This window comes from Alnus glutinosa, chromosome 10, assembly GCF_958979055.1.
Source record: "Alnus glutinosa chromosome 10, dhAlnGlut1.1, whole genome shotgun sequence".
NCBI lineage: Eukaryota > Viridiplantae > Streptophyta > Magnoliopsida > Fagales > Betulaceae > Alnus > Alnus glutinosa.
In genome coordinates this window covers 7,482,122-7,499,925 of record NC_084895.1, presented here as the reverse complement: position 1 = coordinate 7,499,925, position 17,804 = coordinate 7,482,122, and the positions used below count along the sequence as shown (strand labels likewise).

At 35.5% G+C, this 17,804-nt stretch overlaps 1 protein-coding gene and 1 non-coding gene across 2 annotated transcripts; both read right to left on the bottom strand.

Annotated features, from left to right (window-relative positions):
- Positions 1–9,343: 9,343 nt before the first annotated feature.
- LOC133880785 (small nucleolar RNA R160) lies at positions 9,344–9,422 on the bottom strand. Its single transcript, XR_009902404.1, has one exon. It is a non-coding gene; the product is annotated as a small nucleolar RNA R160 (small nucleolar RNA).
- Positions 9,423–12,249: 2,827 nt separating this feature from the next.
- On the bottom strand, positions 12,250–17,481 carry LOC133880560 (chloroplast envelope quinone oxidoreductase homolog). Its single transcript, XM_062319514.1, has 4 exons — positions 17,223–17,481; positions 15,432–15,573; positions 15,020–15,111; positions 12,250–13,125 (listed from the first exon to the last, which is right to left on the bottom strand). The coding sequence occupies exons 1-4, from the start codon at positions 17,286–17,288 to the stop codon at positions 12,436–12,438; spliced, it is 990 nt and encodes a 329-aa protein (XP_062175498.1). The 5' UTR covers positions 17,289–17,481; the 3' UTR covers positions 12,250–12,435.
- Between the last annotated feature and the right edge of the window lie 323 nt (positions 17,482–17,804).

Below are 17,804 nucleotides of genomic sequence, written 5' to 3'. Positions count from 1 at the left end.
ATTTCTCATTCTTTGTTGTCTTTTCTATCTCAAAACGTAGGGTGACACACTCTTCCGTGTCATGGCCCTGATCATTGTGGGATTCGCAATATCGATTCCGAGACCTTCTGTTGGCAAGAGTTGGCATTTTTGGTTGCCAAGTTAACTCCGAGTCTTCTCAGATTTCCATGAAGATCTGAGCTATATTAGAATTCAACCGATTGTAAATCAGTTCTCCCTAAGGAGCTTTCATTCTTAGGGGAGCTACTACCTCCATCTTTTTAGCGATTTTATTCGAGATTTTTCTCCCTTCTTCTCGGTTGTCCTTTTGCTTTCCTCAAGACTCTGTCTCAGGAACTTGCCTGGAATCTAGCAAGGCTTTCATTGTATCTTCTACATCGATAAACTCTTCTATCTTATCCATGAGTTCTGAAAGTGAGGCGGGAGTTCTTTGGGCTAAATCTCCCATTAACAATCCTCAGGCTAGGATCACATTTAAAAGAGCAACAAAGACTAAATCTTCCTTAGGGTCATCAATGGTCAACTTTTCGTGGTTGAATCGGATGATATAATCCCCGAGAGATTCAGTTTGTCTCTATTTCAACGTGAAAAGATAAGTTGAACGCTTCTTACGTTTGCGACCCGCGATGAATTGTGATATGAACACTTTCTTGAGATTGTCAAAGTTATCTATGGAATTGGGGGGCAACCTCCCAATCCAATCACGGACGTTGTCTTTGAGTGTGAGGGGGAAAGCCCAGCAAGCTATTTCGTCAGGGGTTCCATGGAGACTCAAATGTGCTCGATATGCCTCGAGATGCTCTATTGGATCGCTACTACCATTGAATAGCAGCATACGAGGGACTTTGAACTTCTCTGGGAGAGGGAAGTTTATGATGCGCTCGGTGAAAGGAAGGATGGTGTTTCAGAATAAATCTTCCACAATTGATCGCTTTCTCGGCATTTAATGCGCCATCTCCTGGATTATCTGATCATATTTCACTTCTACATCTTTCACTTTGTCAGTCAGAGCTTTGTTGGGATCACGCTGCCTGTCTCGGGAGTTACCGTGATGGGAGCCACATTCCTTTTCCAAATTTAGTATTCTACTATTTTGCACATCTTCTTCTTCGTCGTGCTGATTTTCATCCTGGTTCTCCCCTTAGTTGTCCCTTAGGGGTGGATTGTTCTGGTTCTCTTCTGGAGGTGAATTGTTTTCCCTGGTGTCTCTGGGGATTTGAAGTTAGATCTGTTTGTTTTGAGCCACCAGACTGCATTTATCTTTCTAATGAAGCTATTCGTCCATGAGGATTTGTGGAAGTTGCTCTTGCGTTTCTTCCTCTTTGAAGATTTGCAGGTTGAGGTGGGGGCGTGGTAGCGCGCCAAGTGGCTACGTGGATTTTAAATTTATAAGTTTACCATTCGCAATAGTACGTATCGATTGTACTATAGTAAGGGTGATCGAACCACAGAGATTATTAGTTGTTTTGCGTAATAGGATATTTAAAGAGCGTATTTAACTTAACTTAAAGATAAAAATAAAAGCAAGAGTTGTAGAATTGAAGCTACAACAAGTAAGGCAAAGGAAAGCGGAAATTGAAAACAAACTAAGAGAAAACTTAGGGTGTTGATCTTATCCAATCCTCAACCAATGAAATGCTTAAAGTCTATATGGATCTTCCTAACATGCTTGATATGAGCGCGTAATGGGCGTCAACCATTACGACGACCTCGACGCAAAAATACTTTCGTTAAGACGTAGTTATAAAGCACCTAGTTCTACATTAATCTACTCCACGTAAAGATTAAACTATAATTGAAACATTTACTCTACCAAAGGTGTGGAGTGACTAATGCTCCCTAGCTTACTACTCTAAAACACATCCCAATAAGCATACAAGATATACGAAAACCCTAACTAGGCCACAATGATAAGTTATCTAGTTTCACACCAATCTATTCCATGTAAAAATTAAACTACAATGGAAAGTCATTCTATACTACCAAAGATATGAAATAATCGGTGTTCCCTAGCATACCCTATAAAGTGACTCTAATAGGTAGTCATACATCAAGTCATATAGAATCATTGCAAAAGACATCATTCTTATTTCTAAGAATGTTGGTTTTACTCAAGAAATCTAAGAAAACTCATAGACAAGTTTAACTCTTTTTCATGAATAAATAGATTGGAATCTTGATACCAAAACCTTTTAGCATGGGTTTTGATATCCTCTAGCCCTTAACAATCATCAAACATCTAAAGAAAATCCTAAGAACCTCAAGAACACTACATAGGTTTTTGGATTGGATTTTGATCAAACCCTAAGAACTAATTTAGCTAGACATGAATTGAATCTAATCTAAGCATGAATTTAAAGGAAAGCAGTAAAGAAACAAGAAAGAAATGAATCAAAAACAACTATATTAAAACTATGAAATTCGGATTACAAAAAGGGAGAAAAACCTAAGCTAGAACATGAAGAACAAAGAGGAAAAAGAAGAAGAAATTGCTCTCTGGAATTAAGCCCAGAAAACGTGCATCAAAGTAAACTAAAACATGAGAAATTAAAGTGATACACATGAGAAAATCCGAACAAACCCCAAAAGATGCATGTTTAAACCTAAATCCCTAATCTCATATATATAGAGAATTGGATTTACAAAAGACCATCAAGAGTTAATTCTAGCCGCACAAACAGAGCTGGTCGGCGTCCATTTCTGTCCACAAAATCCAACTTATGATTTGAATTGCATAAAGAATGCAAAGATCTGGAAATATCTGATTTTTTGAAAGACGGAGAATTCGATCGATCGACTTTTATTTCGATCGATCTAACTTTCGATCGATCCAATATTATGTCGATTGATCGAACTGTCTTAGCCAATTCTTCAACTTGCAGGAACAATCCCGAACTCTGGAAATGACTAAAGTACTCTTGATGTATTTTCATGTCTAATTCAAGTGTTTTGAATTAGATTTCAACTAAGACCTGAAAATAAGACATAAAACAAAACTACAACAAAACGTTATATATACAATACGAACTTGGTCTAACAAATGCAATTTAAGGGGTCTTGAATCGAATAATTCAAGACTTATCAGGGCGCTACCAGTGGCATTTCTAGACGGGTACTTCTTGATCTCGTGCTCACCATGATGGATTTATATATGGAACTTTGTAGTCGATCCCATAGACGGCACCAAATTGTTGATGCAATTTTCCGTCTTTGGTAGCACTTCAAGGATTGGATCAAGATTTACCTACAAAAGCCCAGAATTAGAGCATGTCGGGGATCATCCGGCCGAGATAACTTCGATGCTTAAGTTATATTTTTCATTAAAAAGAAAATTTTGCAATCATAAGTATTTTAGAGTGTATGAGTTTAAAGTTTTTTCGAATCTCCTTTACCTAGACCTGTTTTCCCTTTTATAGGGATGGTTTTTGTGTATCTTTCTCTTTCCCATGATATCAAGTGGTTGATGATTTGGTTGAGTCTTTCTCTCAACCCCACAAATCGTAATATATCACATGCCATTTAAATCGTGGTATGTTAAGATGTGGATCTTAGAGATCGTTGGCTGTGGATTTGCTCTGTGGACCGTACTGTAGCATATGAGATTGGCCGAATACCTAACAAGACGTGCCACTCTTAACCAAAAATAAAAAATAAACAAGTATATTAAAATTAAGAATTAAAAACTTACAAAAAAAAAAAATTATTATTTTTTTATTAAAAAAGAAAAAAGAAAAAGAAAGGGGAAAGGGAAAATTTGTGAATTTTTCTTAAAATAGAATTTAGCTTAGAAGCTAAGCAATCGAAGGATCTCCCTTTTAAGTGTGCAATGATTAGATGCAAAGGAGCTACCCCAACACGTATGATTCTGAGGAATGTTGCATTTATCACAAAGAAAGCGCAACATATTCCTAGTGTAACCATTAATACATGTAGAATATATGGAAACTGTCCCCTGTTTGTCACAGGAAGGCTTTTAGGAATCCTATAAGAGCATTAACTGCAGCTTCTCCATAGGGATTTTATTTTTTAAATTTTAGAAAAAATTTCAAGAAAGTCATAAAAAGTCACTCACAACAGCTTCCCTATATTTTTCTGTTCCCTAGGAATGCTACAGTGCTTCCCAATGCATCTGGAAACACTGTAGCATTCCAATTCATTTATTTATTCACAAAATATATTAACTATCTCCTACTTTATCTTCTCTTTCCTACTTTTAATAAAAATAACGATAAATGCTAAGGGTACTTACAAAGCTTTACTAAGGGAAGCTTACAAACTGATATGGAGCCTATGTGACATTTTATCATTTAAAAAATTTAGACACATAGATTCCACGTAAGATTGGTTTTTGATCAAATTAAAAAAACTTATCAAATTAAAAAACCGGCGATGTCCCAACAATCCCGACTAGACCCCGACCACCATCGACGTCTTGGTCAGGAAACTGTCAGGGTCTAGGTCCCCAGCAATCCTGAAGGTTGGCGACGAAAGTTTCCTGACCCAGATCTCGACGGTTTCCGACGACGTCGCTGCATGCGAACTTGAATATCGTGATTCACCGACAACGATGTATGAACTAGAAGATACGGCCGGAAACCACCCACGCTGGTGTGGGTTTGGTGGGTCGAGGTCTGAATCTCTTCCTCAGCCGCACTGTGCCTCCTCCTGCTTCCCACCGAGCCTCCAAATCCTCTTCCCCCGTCTCTGTCATCGTCTCGCCGACGTGGGTTTCCAGATCTCTGCGCCGTCTCTGTCGGAGCTCGCCGATGGTGGGGGTCGGGTCCTGGATGAAAAGGATGCACATAGATTCGATTGGGGCCTATGTTTGTGTTGGTTGCCTCAGTCCCAGGCGGATCCCCCTTTTTTTAAAAAAAAAAAATCAATCAGCCGGATCCCTTTTGAGTTTTAATAAATGAGTTTTTTAATTAATAAAATGCCAGATAGATGCCATGTCAGTTTGTAAAATTCTATTTGTAAGAATTTGTAAGTACCTCTAGCATTTCTCAAAAGTAAAAGTAAAAAAGAAAACAATATTTTAATAATATAGAAAAAAAAATGAAGGAAAGTTGTTGTGGAATGTTTTATTTTTTAGGAAAAAAAAAGTGATTTTATTTATTACATATAAAAAAATGGTTAAAAGCTGTTGAGAATGTTCTAAGATATTGGTGATGGATCCGGCTTCCATGCGATAGTTTAAAACTACCGCATGGGTGCTGTAGTGGAAAACGGTACTGTTTTCCACTTAAAAAAATTTGCCAAACTTTTAATAAATTTAAAAATTATAAAAATAATAATAATTAAAAACCAAAAAATATTAAAACAAAAAAAATGGGTGGCTGGCCACCCCCAAAAGGCCAAAAAACAAAACAAAAAAGAAGTTTGGGGTTTGGGGGGTGGCTCGGCCACCCTCAGATCGGCCGTATGGGGTGGTCGAAACCACCCCCAAAAGGCCTGAAAATCAAAAACAAAAAAAAAAGGTTTGGGTTTTGGGGGGTGGCTGGATCACCCCCAAAGGCCTTTGGGGTGGCTCATCCACCCCCAGATCGGCTGCGGACCACCCCCCAAAACCCAAACCCCCCTTTTTTTTTGGCCTTTTGGGGGTGGTTTTGACTACCCAATATGGCCGATCTGGGGGTGGCTTCGACCACCCCCAAGGCTTGGGCCACCCCCCAAACCCCAAACTTTTTTCTTTTTTTTTTTTTTTTTTTTTTTTTGTTTTTTGGCCTTTTGGGGGTGGCCGGCCACCTTTTATTTTATTTTATTTTTTAATATTTTTTTTTAATTATTATTATTTTATAATTTTTAAATTTATTAAAAGTTTGACAAATGTTTTAAGTGAAAGATAGTATCATTTTGTGAAAACCGGTATAGCACCCATGCGATAGTTTTAAAATTACTGCATGAAAACCGAATCCATCGGTGATAGTGGAGGTGGCTGACACGTATAGGCTGTTGTGGCCACGTGGATGGCCATTTTTGTGCTTCAGTTACTTTCTTATCTGTTTGTTCACTGTTCTAAAAAAAAAATATCTGTTTGTTCACCAACCGGGTCCCGCCAAATCACAGTCCCACCTATTAAATCCATGTCATTCCAAAATTCTTTGACCCACTTCCCCCAAGTCCAACCCCCTCCATAAACCCACCACCTTTTGAATTTCCAGCCGCCGGTAGTCCATTTTTTCTTATTTCTTTCTTTCTTTTGGATTAGATTTATTTATTTATTTCTTACGGATAATTTTGGATTTGGATTTAGTGTTGTCTTGATAACCATTATGCCGAAGCTTGAAACCAGCAAGGTGGGGTCTCCATTATTATTAGCCAGTGGCCACGTCCTTGTTGCAGGCTCAGGGGTCAGGACTCCCACTCACCTTGTTGAATAAAATGCATCAAAAAAGAAAATAAATCAAAACCTGTTTGAAAAGGTTTAGCTTCCTTCGTATTCTAAAAAGTTTAGGTTTTTGATCTAAATTCTCTCGGAACCTAATAATCTATCAAAATTAGTAAGAAGAAGAATTTAAATCCGACTTCTTTTCCTGTTACAATGCGAGTTACGAGATCTGTTACGTATTCCCGTAACAAATTCACCGCACCATAATTCACCGCATCATATCTCCACAATACTTTTCTTCTTCCTCTGCTTTTTTAAGCATTGTTGCATTGCTTTCTACTTCTCCAAGTTTGTTCAGAACCAGAGCACTTCGCTCTTCTAACAGCGTCAATTGATCACCCGCAACAACCTTCATGTTCTGCATCGTCCTTCTTATTGCCAGGAACGCAACCTGAGCTTCAATCTTTTGCTTGAAGAGACCTTCAAGCTCAGTCTCCATCTCTCTACATTTTTCCTCCTGTAAGCCTATAGTGCTACCCGATTCTTCCTAGTGCTATCAAATAGACACCCGTAATAATCATAAATATGTATTAAAAAAAAAACTTAAAAATGAGCCTTAAGTCATATGTCATTTTAGCAGATCTTTGAAGTTTAAAAAACTTAAAAACTTCCTGTAATAATAATCATAAATATATATTACAAAAAAAAAAAAAAAGGAAGAAGAAGAAGAAGCTGGTTGTATCATTATTAGTGTTGTTGTAACACCCTTATAGTTTTTCGTCAAAATTTCAAAGTGAAAGTTTCAATTATTTGTAATTTATGTTTATTTAGAAAGTTTTAAACTACTTTTTAAACTCTAGTGTTCAACTTCCTTGTAATGGCAGACAAAAAGGAGTTTGGCACCGATTGCTTTTGCCTTTTTTCTGAGCTACTGGTTTCTTTTGATTCCTATTATGCAATGAAAATTATTGCACAACTATAGGAAAGAGGTGTAGTATACTTTTCAAGCCTCGTTATTATGAAAGGAATCACAAGTAAACAGTACTAGTAGCATAACAACTGCCAAGAGGCATGGAATAGGAAAGGGGTGAGCTAAAAAAAGGGGTGCCAGATCGACTAATTTCATAAGATTGCTATAGAGATTGACTGGACTGGAGGTGTTAAAGAAGATCGACCTCCATTCTGACGTACCCAGCAGAGTTGTTGCACAGGGGACATTAAATCTTGCAACTCCATAGACAAAAATGGGGACAACTGCTATGAAGAGGTAAAGAAGTTGAAGGTGAGAAGTACTGTACATGAAATCCAAAAGTCTATCAACCAGGTTGGTAGCGCATGGAGTCGATCAGTGCATGGGATTCACATGCGATGGGAGGGTATGGAAGATGGAGAAGGGGCCGATGGTGGCAATGGTGGGGTGTGTGAGCGGAGGACGGGCCATAAAATTTGATTTACTATGGGTTTGTCCATTAATCGATATCTATGTAATTCTTAGCTCACCCCTTTTCTATTCCACACTTTCACTACTTTTCCTATGATAAATCTTAGGAGTGAAATTAAAAGTTCACATTTTCACTTATTGTGGACAGTTAACAAATTGTGAACCTTTAGATGTAATGCATGGCTATGATTTAACAAATTGAGAATCCCAAATGTTTAAAAAATTAAAAGAAGATCCTGAACCAGTTTTTCTTCATAGAGGCAAAATGGTGAGTCGGTCTGCATTGAAAGACACAGCCAAACTAAAATACTGGTTCAGATCAATCCACCAGTCTATTACTGTCCCGTACTTATTGAATTTCTATGAGCTTGGCAGGCTACTATGCATAATCCAAACCTGAGTCCATAGTCTATTCATGTTTGAAATCAGAGGTTTACTGGGATCGACCGAATTACAGAATCCTATACAAGGCCTAGTGAACCTCCATAATCACAAACAGAATACAGTTGATTTTGAACAGATTCTATCTTCTAAACATATATCATCTAGTGTTTGTTGTACAATAGAAAATAGCTACTGAATCACAAAGCCAACATGTCCTCTCCCCTGTTTCACTCCACCAGTCATTTGTCAAAGACATGGGAAGCAACAATGAACAAACAAAGAAGAATTTTTTTTGTTGCACCATGCTCGTACAGTCTGAAACATAAGTACATAACAGACTATGAATATTGGTGCCAATACTCACTTAAATTTCCCATCAAAAGCTTTAGTTTTCATTCATTGCCAAGTGAAGATTAAAGGGTGAGGATACCCAGTTGTGAAGATAAACATACACAGTTGTGCATGCTCCCAATATTCATTCGAGATTGAGGGAGTTAGGAAAGACATCAAAATAAGATTGCCATAGTACAATTTGACTATAAATCAAATGTTGCCAATTCCTAACCTTGGCATGAACAATGTTCAAGAATATCACTCAAATTGCCATGAAAGATATAAAAGCATGATTAATTGTCAAGATTGTGATGGCCTCTAAATCACCCTAAATAAAAGTTTCTTGCTTTCTGAACCCACAATCCAAATCCCTCATCTTTATTAGCATGTCCTACAATGGCAGCAATTTGGACTTCTCAAAGCGAGAGAGAAAGGACTTCAGACTGATTTGAGAAATTGGTTAGAAGGAATAAGATGTATTTACATATTAGCAAGACTTGTTAACAGAAACTATAAGTGATCCATTGGAAGATTGTAAGAAGAACCCCAAATGAAGAAAGGATCTCATCACAGACAAGATTTCCACTCCATTTCCAACCAAAAATTTCAAATAACTTTTGGGCCAATCATAATTTTCTCAAGTACTATTTTGAGCAACTAACCCCCCATTTGTTCCCTTATTAGACTATAAATTAATGATTTTGTTAAGTTGTCTTTCTTTAGGTTCAAGATTTTAAGCTTTGGCATATATATACAGCAAGCGCAGACGATTGTTATTCAGCTTTGAGTCAAGAACAGAAATTATTCATTAAAAAAAAAAAATTAAAATTTTATTTTTTTCTGAGCTGGGTCAGCAAAGCAATCAGAGAACTTTGAAGACCAAAATGGTATGGGGTTCTACATCAGATTCAGATATAAACGCCTCATCATTTTGCTTTGCTTCATAACAGCTCATCCTCAGAAACCAACAACAAAGAAATTACATAGATAGCTTAAGGCACCAAATACCAAGCCCAAGCTTCCTGAGCATTACCCAGAAAGGAAAATCAATTCCTAAACAAATTGTTTGCCCAATAAAATGCACAAAACAAAAAAATTTTGTTCATGGCAGAGTGCAAAGGTTATTAGAGGCAAAGTCTCAATTTAGCACCCTTCAATGATACCAATTTCTCGAAGTTTCCTTGCCGCTAAACTTGAAGAAGCAAGGGGCTATTTGGTGCATAACCAACAAACATAAAAAGAGAGATTCAAATTACCAGAATTTAGCACAAATGGGTGGCTTCTCATTTGACGTTTCTTTCTTTCTTTACCTTTTGACGGCTGAGACGTTTTGCGATTAATCCAGTGGGTTTTATAGGGGGATATGCTGATGGGTTTGTTTCGGTTCGGCGGGCTTCCAATTAGGGTTTCCTTACTTGTTACGGCGGTTAATAATTTAATGGCTGTTACGGCCGTAAATTATTTAGCCAATAACACGTGCATTTGAAATTGCGATTTCGTAGATAAAAAATACAATTTTAAATTAAATTATAGAAAATAAATCATTTAAGAATTACCATTTTAAAAAATTGTGATTTGAAAATGTAGAAAACTATTTTTCAAATCTCAGGCAATGCGGTACCTTTTTGAAAACGCATAATTTTAAAAAGTTAATCTACAATTTTAAATGTCAAACTGCGATTTTGCCAAAACGCTTAACTGAGTTTTTAAAAATCAGTTTTTCAAATCGTGTTTTTTGAAATTGCAAACCTAAACGAATCCAAAAGATTGTTCAGGTTTGTGATTTCAAAAAGTATGATTTAAAAATAATAATTTTAAAATATGTGATTTGAAAACATAATTTTTTAAAACATAGTTAAGTGTTTGGTAAAATAGCAGTTTGATCTTTAAAATCGCAATTTAGCCATTAAAATTATGTGTTGAAAAAAAAAATCGCAATTTGTAAACACAAATTTTCTATATTTTCAAATTGAAATTCCAAACGATTCATTTTATACTATTCGATTTAAAATTTTACTTTTTTTTTTTTTTTTCTACGAAATCGCTATGCCAGATGCACCGTAACCCAGCTCACCTTGCACGTGGTAAAAGAAAGAAAAAAATATAAGCAACCAAAATTGATAAAATCTTAATTATAAGTTTTGTTTTTAATAAAAATGTTACAAAACACTTTTAAAAACACAAAAAATAATTTTCTTGGATAGATCTAAAGTGGGGAGCTAAGAATTTATATTTGAGGGGTCAAACTAAAATAAAATGACAAGATAATTTTCTTTTTTCTCTTTATAAAATATTTAATACTATCTTTGATAATCTACATATCATATTATTATCACACTTTGGGCTTTCCGATATATATATTGATACAATATTCCACACGTCCCTAATTAATTATTAAATAGGATTACAATGCAACCTTAATCTTATGGTTTCTAGCTAGTCTATGTTCTGCCAATTAAATAGATAATAATAATATAAGGGCAAAGAGAAGATTAAAAAAAGAGAAATGATATGTGTTTTGATGTCATTTTTTTTAATATCTGTTTTGCAAATCTACCATTGAATTTATGGAATCCATATGCGGTCCTACAAATTCAATAGTGAATTTGCACATCTCTTGGTGTTGTGAATATAATTGCAAAAAACATGTCTGCACACTGAAAAATAAAAATTTTCAAACCAAGATCCATGTGAAGAATTATGTTATTTTAAAATAAACTGTAAAAGCAGAAAACGCGTATTTGGTATTTCAGCCACTCCTTGGCACCAATTACTAAATATAACTGAGAGTGTGGGCTATCAACTTGCTTCTCAATATACTCTTTTTTTTTTTTTTTTATTATTCTTGAGAATACTTCAAGAATATTAAGTTCTTAGTAAACACTAAGGAACTATAGTAAATTGGTTTATTATGAGAGTTACAGAACTATTCATTTATAGGCTCAGCAGGCTGAGAGAAAAATAGTTTCAACACGTAGGAATAAGAGTGTAGTTTTAATGCAAGTGAGACTAGGACTACCCCCCAATGTATCACATGATTCCAACCAAGGGTGGAGCCACTCCGAGGCTCGGAGGTTCCACGACCCCTCCAAGTTAAAAAAAAAAAGGTTAAACTAAAAAAATCTTTATTTCAACAGAACATGTAAAACGAAAAAAAATGGAGAGACAAAAAGGGAAGGCCAATTATTCTTGTCTGTAAATAACACATCTCCAAACTGTAAGAAATTTCTGACACCCAAAAAGTATAATACTCAACAAAACCTTGTTCAAACAGTCTAGTATCAACTATTAAAGTAACTTCATTTGCTTTTCTCCATCTAAACCAGATTTGACGTTGATAAACATTAGGTGTTAAAAAATACTAGCATTGAAACTTCAATTGTAGCTTTTCTTCATCTAAGTCAGATTACTCAATTTATTTATTTTTTTGTACGTTTTCGAAACTTTTTTGAGACCAAGTCTGCAACACCCTGGTCCCATATAAAAAAGATGAGTAACTCATATAGAGTGGATGATTTATAAAGATAATTATAAATGCTAAGTCTCGCATTGCCTAGTTATTAGGTGAAACTATGATTTATAAAGAATTCTAGGAAAATTTTAAATTGACTAGTCCTTTTAAGGTAATAGTGCAGATGTGGCTAACGTTCTTTTTTTTTTTTTTTTTTTTTTTTTTTTTTTTTTTTCTGAGTCGTTACAAAGTCTCATAGATAAAGATGTGTGAGAATCTGCAATTAAGAAAAACATGACCATAGATGCAACATGAAAATGAAACCAGAACTAGTAATTTTGTACTATCAGTTTGCACCAACTTGCCAAGGCCAAAGCAAACAGCCCCAGATGCCTTGTTTTCCGCCATAGACCTGTCTCTATATACAAGGCCCTTAACAGTTAACACACTTTTCCTCTAATGACATCAAGTTCAGCAATTCCAGGCATATTGTTTTACCTAAGGTTCAACAATGATCTTCCCAGTTGCATGGCCATCGATACTCTTAGCCCAAGCATCTCTGGCTTTGGCCAGGGGATATTTTGAGTCAATCACTGTCTTTAGCTTCCCTTCCTTCACCAAGTTAACAAGACAATGGAGGTTCTCACCCTTGGGAATTAAGAACAGTGGCAGCAGTTGCTTCTTAGAGAAGGTAAGTTTCTTCAGGGCAAAAGTCACAAAGGCACTAGGACCAGGAGTAATATCAATTACCTTCCCATTTGAGCTCAAATTGGGCTCAAAAGTAGACCAAGGAATGCCTGTTGCACAGTGAATTACAGCATCATATTTTTTACCAGACAGGCTCCTTAGAGCTGCTCCATCTGGGGTCTTGTAGTCAAGAACCTCATCAGCCCCTAAGCTCTTGACAAGTTGAATGTTGCGGGCGCCACAAGTGGCTGTCACGTGCGCATTTCCCAGCTTGGCCAGTTGAACTGCATAGTGACCCACACCACCTGAAGCAGCAGTTATAAGAATGTTTGCCTTCTGGCCACTACCATCAAGCTTGATACCAGCAACTTGGGTGACAGCCTGGTGAGCTGTCAAACCTGCAATGGAGAGGCCTACAACTTCGGCTGCTGAAACTTTAGGTGGTCTAGCAACTGTCAAGCTTTCCTTGGTCACAGCAAACTCGGCTAGTCCACCTCCATTCTATCATTCATTTATATCATTCAAGAACCATAACAGACATCAAATTACAGAAGTAGATTTAAAAAAAAAAAAAAAAGCATGTGCCAGAATAGGTAAATCTTGGAAGAGGCCAGCTATGGGTCATACCAAAAATCAGAAAGTTAGAATAAAAATATTAGCATGGTCTGTATACAACAGAGAATCATGAGATATGGCCGATGTGTTAAAATATGGAAAAGGTCATCATAATATTAATGTTTACATTAAAAAAAAAATGTAGTCTCTGATATGATAAAATATATTTTTTTTTTTTTGAAAAGAAAAAATTGTGTGATAGTTCATCTCATCTTTTGATGCTGGGCAGAACTAAGATTATTTTGAGGAAGATATAAAATAACAATTAAGGGAAGAGAAAGCCCCTAGTCTCCCCAAAGAAGCAAACAAAGAAAAACTATGAAGACTGAAATATTATTGATTCTCAAAAATTGAATTCAAAAGTAACCCATACTAGATGCCTTTAATTTATATAGGCTAGGTTTACAATGCTCTCCAAGCAAAATACCTGGAGAAAAAGAAAAAATAAGAATACAAAAATATCCCTAAACTTGGAGACAAAGCAAAATTATTGTAGACAAAGAAAAAATATATTATTCTAAAAATAATCTTCAAATATTTTGTATGATTCTTTTTATTCTCATGCTGATCTTATTCAAAAAATAATCTTCAAATTTTATGCTTTATTCTCTTTTGCATCATCATTGAACTTACACATATAACTACAATTCAACAATGATGAGTGCATAACTTGTTCCCTGCCTTAGTCTGTTGAAACAAAGTTCACCCTGGTTTACACCAGCTCGCCTAAAGCTTGCCAGTTCAAGTGATGCAAAGTCTAATCTGGGATACCAGCTTCACGGTTCCACCAGTCATTACAGTCTGGGTTTGATAACGTTGCTTGTGATCAGTGAGCATAAACCTTTGAGGAAGTATTATTGATCAAGACAAGGAAATCATAGGTTTTCCGACGAACATAAATGCATGTTTTTATGTGCAAACGCTTATGGCTAAGTCTGTGCATAATGTCACACCATATGAAACTGTGAAACTTCAAAATAAAGTGTGTTAAGTTACTCCTACATCAAAAATATTAAAATGTTTAAACAATTTATGTGCAAGTATGCAACCATGCATGACCTCCTCAAGCCTACACTACCATGTGGGCTAGAAACTCAAACATAGATGGGAATGAAAGAGGAAATCATGCTCCTCCATACACCGAAAGGCAACTTATTATCAATGCTGCAAAGCTTTTCATTAAATAATATTTGACTATTAAAGAAGTTCCAAATTGCTCAAATTTCTGCTTGCATGAATAAATCAATAAATACTAATCTTCCAAAGTCAGACAAAACTCTCTGGTACCCATAAGACACCTTAATGATTCTTTTCAAGATAACCAAACTCTAATTGATGTTTGTGTTTTGCACCTTTGCAAGGTATGTGTCTAATAATGATCCTGTAGAATGTGAAAACATGAATCACTCAGTTATTCTCTGAAATTTCATGAAGGTAAAAGACAAATGAATCCTACAATGCTCTCCTTTTGCACTTTACATGCAATAGCCCAATGCCAAGCCAACTGGAATGACCAATTGATCATATCATCTTTTAGATTGGCAGAAAACACAATCAACAGTGTGGCTGTAAGTTCCTTGGTCTTGTTGGTGCCTAAAATAGTGAAATGTAAGTGGCTATGGGCACCAGATTTCTCTTACTACGAAGTTAGTAATCACCCATCATTGGAGTCTTGTTTTTAGTCTCAGCTTGTTCTTCCTCAATAGAGTGCTAGAAGTGCTAAAAGTTTCAAATTAAGCTAACAGCAGAACAAATAAAAAGAATATAACCAAAACCTTACCATGACATTACCCATAGCTACAACTTTATCACCAGCTTTGAAATTTTTTACTTTTGGTCCAACCTCTACAACCTCGCCTGCCAAATCAGAAGCTGTTCCAACAATGAATTTCTTTAGTGAACAATACAATGCTATTCAAGATTTTCTAGCAGAACCATAAAATGACTAAACGAAATCTGTTGGTACTGACTTTTTACATCTTTTTTCTTTTTGTTTTCACATTCACAAGTTTTACTGGCATGGAAAAGCAACTTTAAGAACCAAATTATATAAGGTTCTGAAATGTAAAGAGGTCTAAATATTAATGCATCCCCAAAGGAAAAGGTTGTCTCAGTAAGGATTCATTATTAGAAAGCAAACACCATCAAAACAGAGGTAAGGGTAGCTGGAAGCAAAGGCAAAACTGATTTACCAGGTATGTGAGGGAACTTGCGAGGAAGAAGTGGGCGTAGCATGCCTTTCTGAACTTTCCAATCAAATGGATTTAGACTAACAGCTTCTACTTTCAACAAAACCTCATCTATTTTCGGAGTGGGAACTGGAACTTCAACATGCTGCAAACAAGCATCGAATTCACAAAAGATTCAGTTGAGGTAGCCATGGGATCTTAATCTTATCCAGCAGTGGCATCACTGCTTTGTAAAGCAAGCAGCAAAACAAAAAAGACAACTTGCTGTCATTTGGGCTATAAATGAATAAGTCTGTTCGACAACCCGTTTGTATAAACTCGACTTGAATTCAGTTTGTTTAATAAATGAGCCGATCGTGAATACAAAATTAGTGTCGATTATAAATGAGTCATACTCGTATAAACTCGGCTCAACTTGTTCAAGCTCGTATAACTTTATTTTTATTATTTTAGTGTTATTTTAATTTCGTAATTAGAACATCTCAAGTAAAAATGAATTCTCTTCCTAACATAATTAGATACAATTTGAATTATTGTTATTGTGAGTATTGATATAAATATGTGTGTTTGTGTGTATGTATAAATATATGTGTGCGCGCGCATAATGACTTTATATACATACATATAAACTCAATATTGTAGTATTTAAGATGCAAGTTAATATGTTTAATTAACTCAAATGATATAATCTTAACAATAATTAGTATGAATTTATGAAAAAAAATAAACATTCATTATATTTACTTTATATAAGGAATGAATAAATTAACTGAGCATTTCGTGAACAAGGTCCAGTTTGTTCAAAAAATAAATGAGTCAAGCTTGAACAAATTATCTAGTTCGGTAATAAGCTCAAGCTCGGCTCATATTCGAAATAAAATTAAATTAACATAGCTTAAACATTCAATACTCTACTCAATTACAGCCTGATTGCCATCATTCTATAACTTAAAAGACTAATTTAACACTTAACTCCACTAGAAACATTTAAACTTATTCCTAAGTACAAAAGCTCAACACTAAGGCCTGTTTGGGAACATCCCCCTTCTCTTTTCTTCTCTATTTTTTTCAAAAACAACTATCACCCTAACATCATTTCAAACATAATGTCTGTACTTTTTTTTCTCGGTATCCGTAATTTTGAAAAAGTTAAAAAGAATAGAAAAAAAAAAAAAATTATCGCACACCCAAATTCCAACATATTTGTGCCCATGACGTTAGAAGTGTTTGTCTCACTGCCTATATTTACAGAGAATTGTATATCCTAGAAGCTGTAGCCAAAAGAACAGAAAATTTAAACAAATTCTAGAATTAAGTTCACAAATTAAACAAGGTATTGTGAGTGGGAAGGAGGGAAGCCTAATGGAATGACAGTCAAATCCTCAAGAATTAGGAAAACAACAGAACCAGTAGCATTCTAACAAAACAACCCCTTCATATAAATAAGAAGGGTAACAAATCCAAAAGGATATGCAACCATTTTTGAGACCATTTGTAACCTAACTTAATCACTATCAAACCCAATTCCCATACAGACCATTCTAAGTCATTCCACCATGACATACCAAATAAAACTAACCAAGATAAGAAAGAGTTGCATAAATTTACCAACTGGGTCCTCACCCCAAACCCAATTCTGAAACTATCTAATTCAAAACTTCATCGTCTTTATCAGTCACCAGCAAATTGTAAAAGAAAAAAAAAAAAGACAACTGTTTCAAGAACTTCAGGAAGCAGAGTGTGAAAAACAAAGTATATAATAGAAAACTAAGGAAAATGAAAGAGAATTATTACCTGTAAGCCATCTGGCCCTCCGCCGTAGGCACTGTACTGAACTGCATTCATGAGTTTCCCTGCCATATTCCAGTCTCAAAGGACAAATCAGTGGAGGTGTGGCTGTGGAGAGTCTGAACTGAGCAATGCGCCACGTATACCCGATGATATCAATATCTACCGCTCGGCCCTTTCCTTTGACGCGCGTATAATGCTGCACCACCGGCCACTCCAACGGTCGTTACGAGATGTAAAAGATGGTTGTTTGGTGTATGTCATCTATGAAATGGATAAGAGAGATTTAAGATGAGGACAGAAATCAGCTACAGACGTTTGATTTTTTTGGTGATGTGTTCCTCCCGAATAATTTTTTTTTCGATGAATAATAATTGTTTTTTAAAATTATTAAAAAAATATGTAATTTTCACGTAATAAAATAATAAAAGACCCACGTCATTCTATTTCACACTAAAATACGAATTTGGATCCGGATTAATTTTATAGAAAAAAAATACAATTTTAAACTACAACCCTTTCTTTTAGTAGCCTCCTAAATTATTAAAGCTTACATTATAGCTTTTCAAACTACTAAAATCTTTGAAA

Excerpts from the sequence above, each read along its gene's own strand:
- LOC133880560 (XM_062319514.1), bottom strand. The coding sequence starts at position 17,288 with ATGGCAGGGAAACTCATGAATGCAGTTCAGTACAGTGCCTACGGCGGA. Across the intron at positions 15,574-17,222 it reads GAGGGCCAGATGGCTTACAG|CATGTTGAAGTTCCAGTTCC; the intron begins GTAATAATTCTC and ends GCTTGTTTGCAG. Across the intron at positions 15,112-15,431 it reads CAAGTTCCCTCACATACCTG|CTTCTGATTTGGCAGGCGAG; the intron begins GTAAATCAGTTT and ends TTGTTGGAACAG.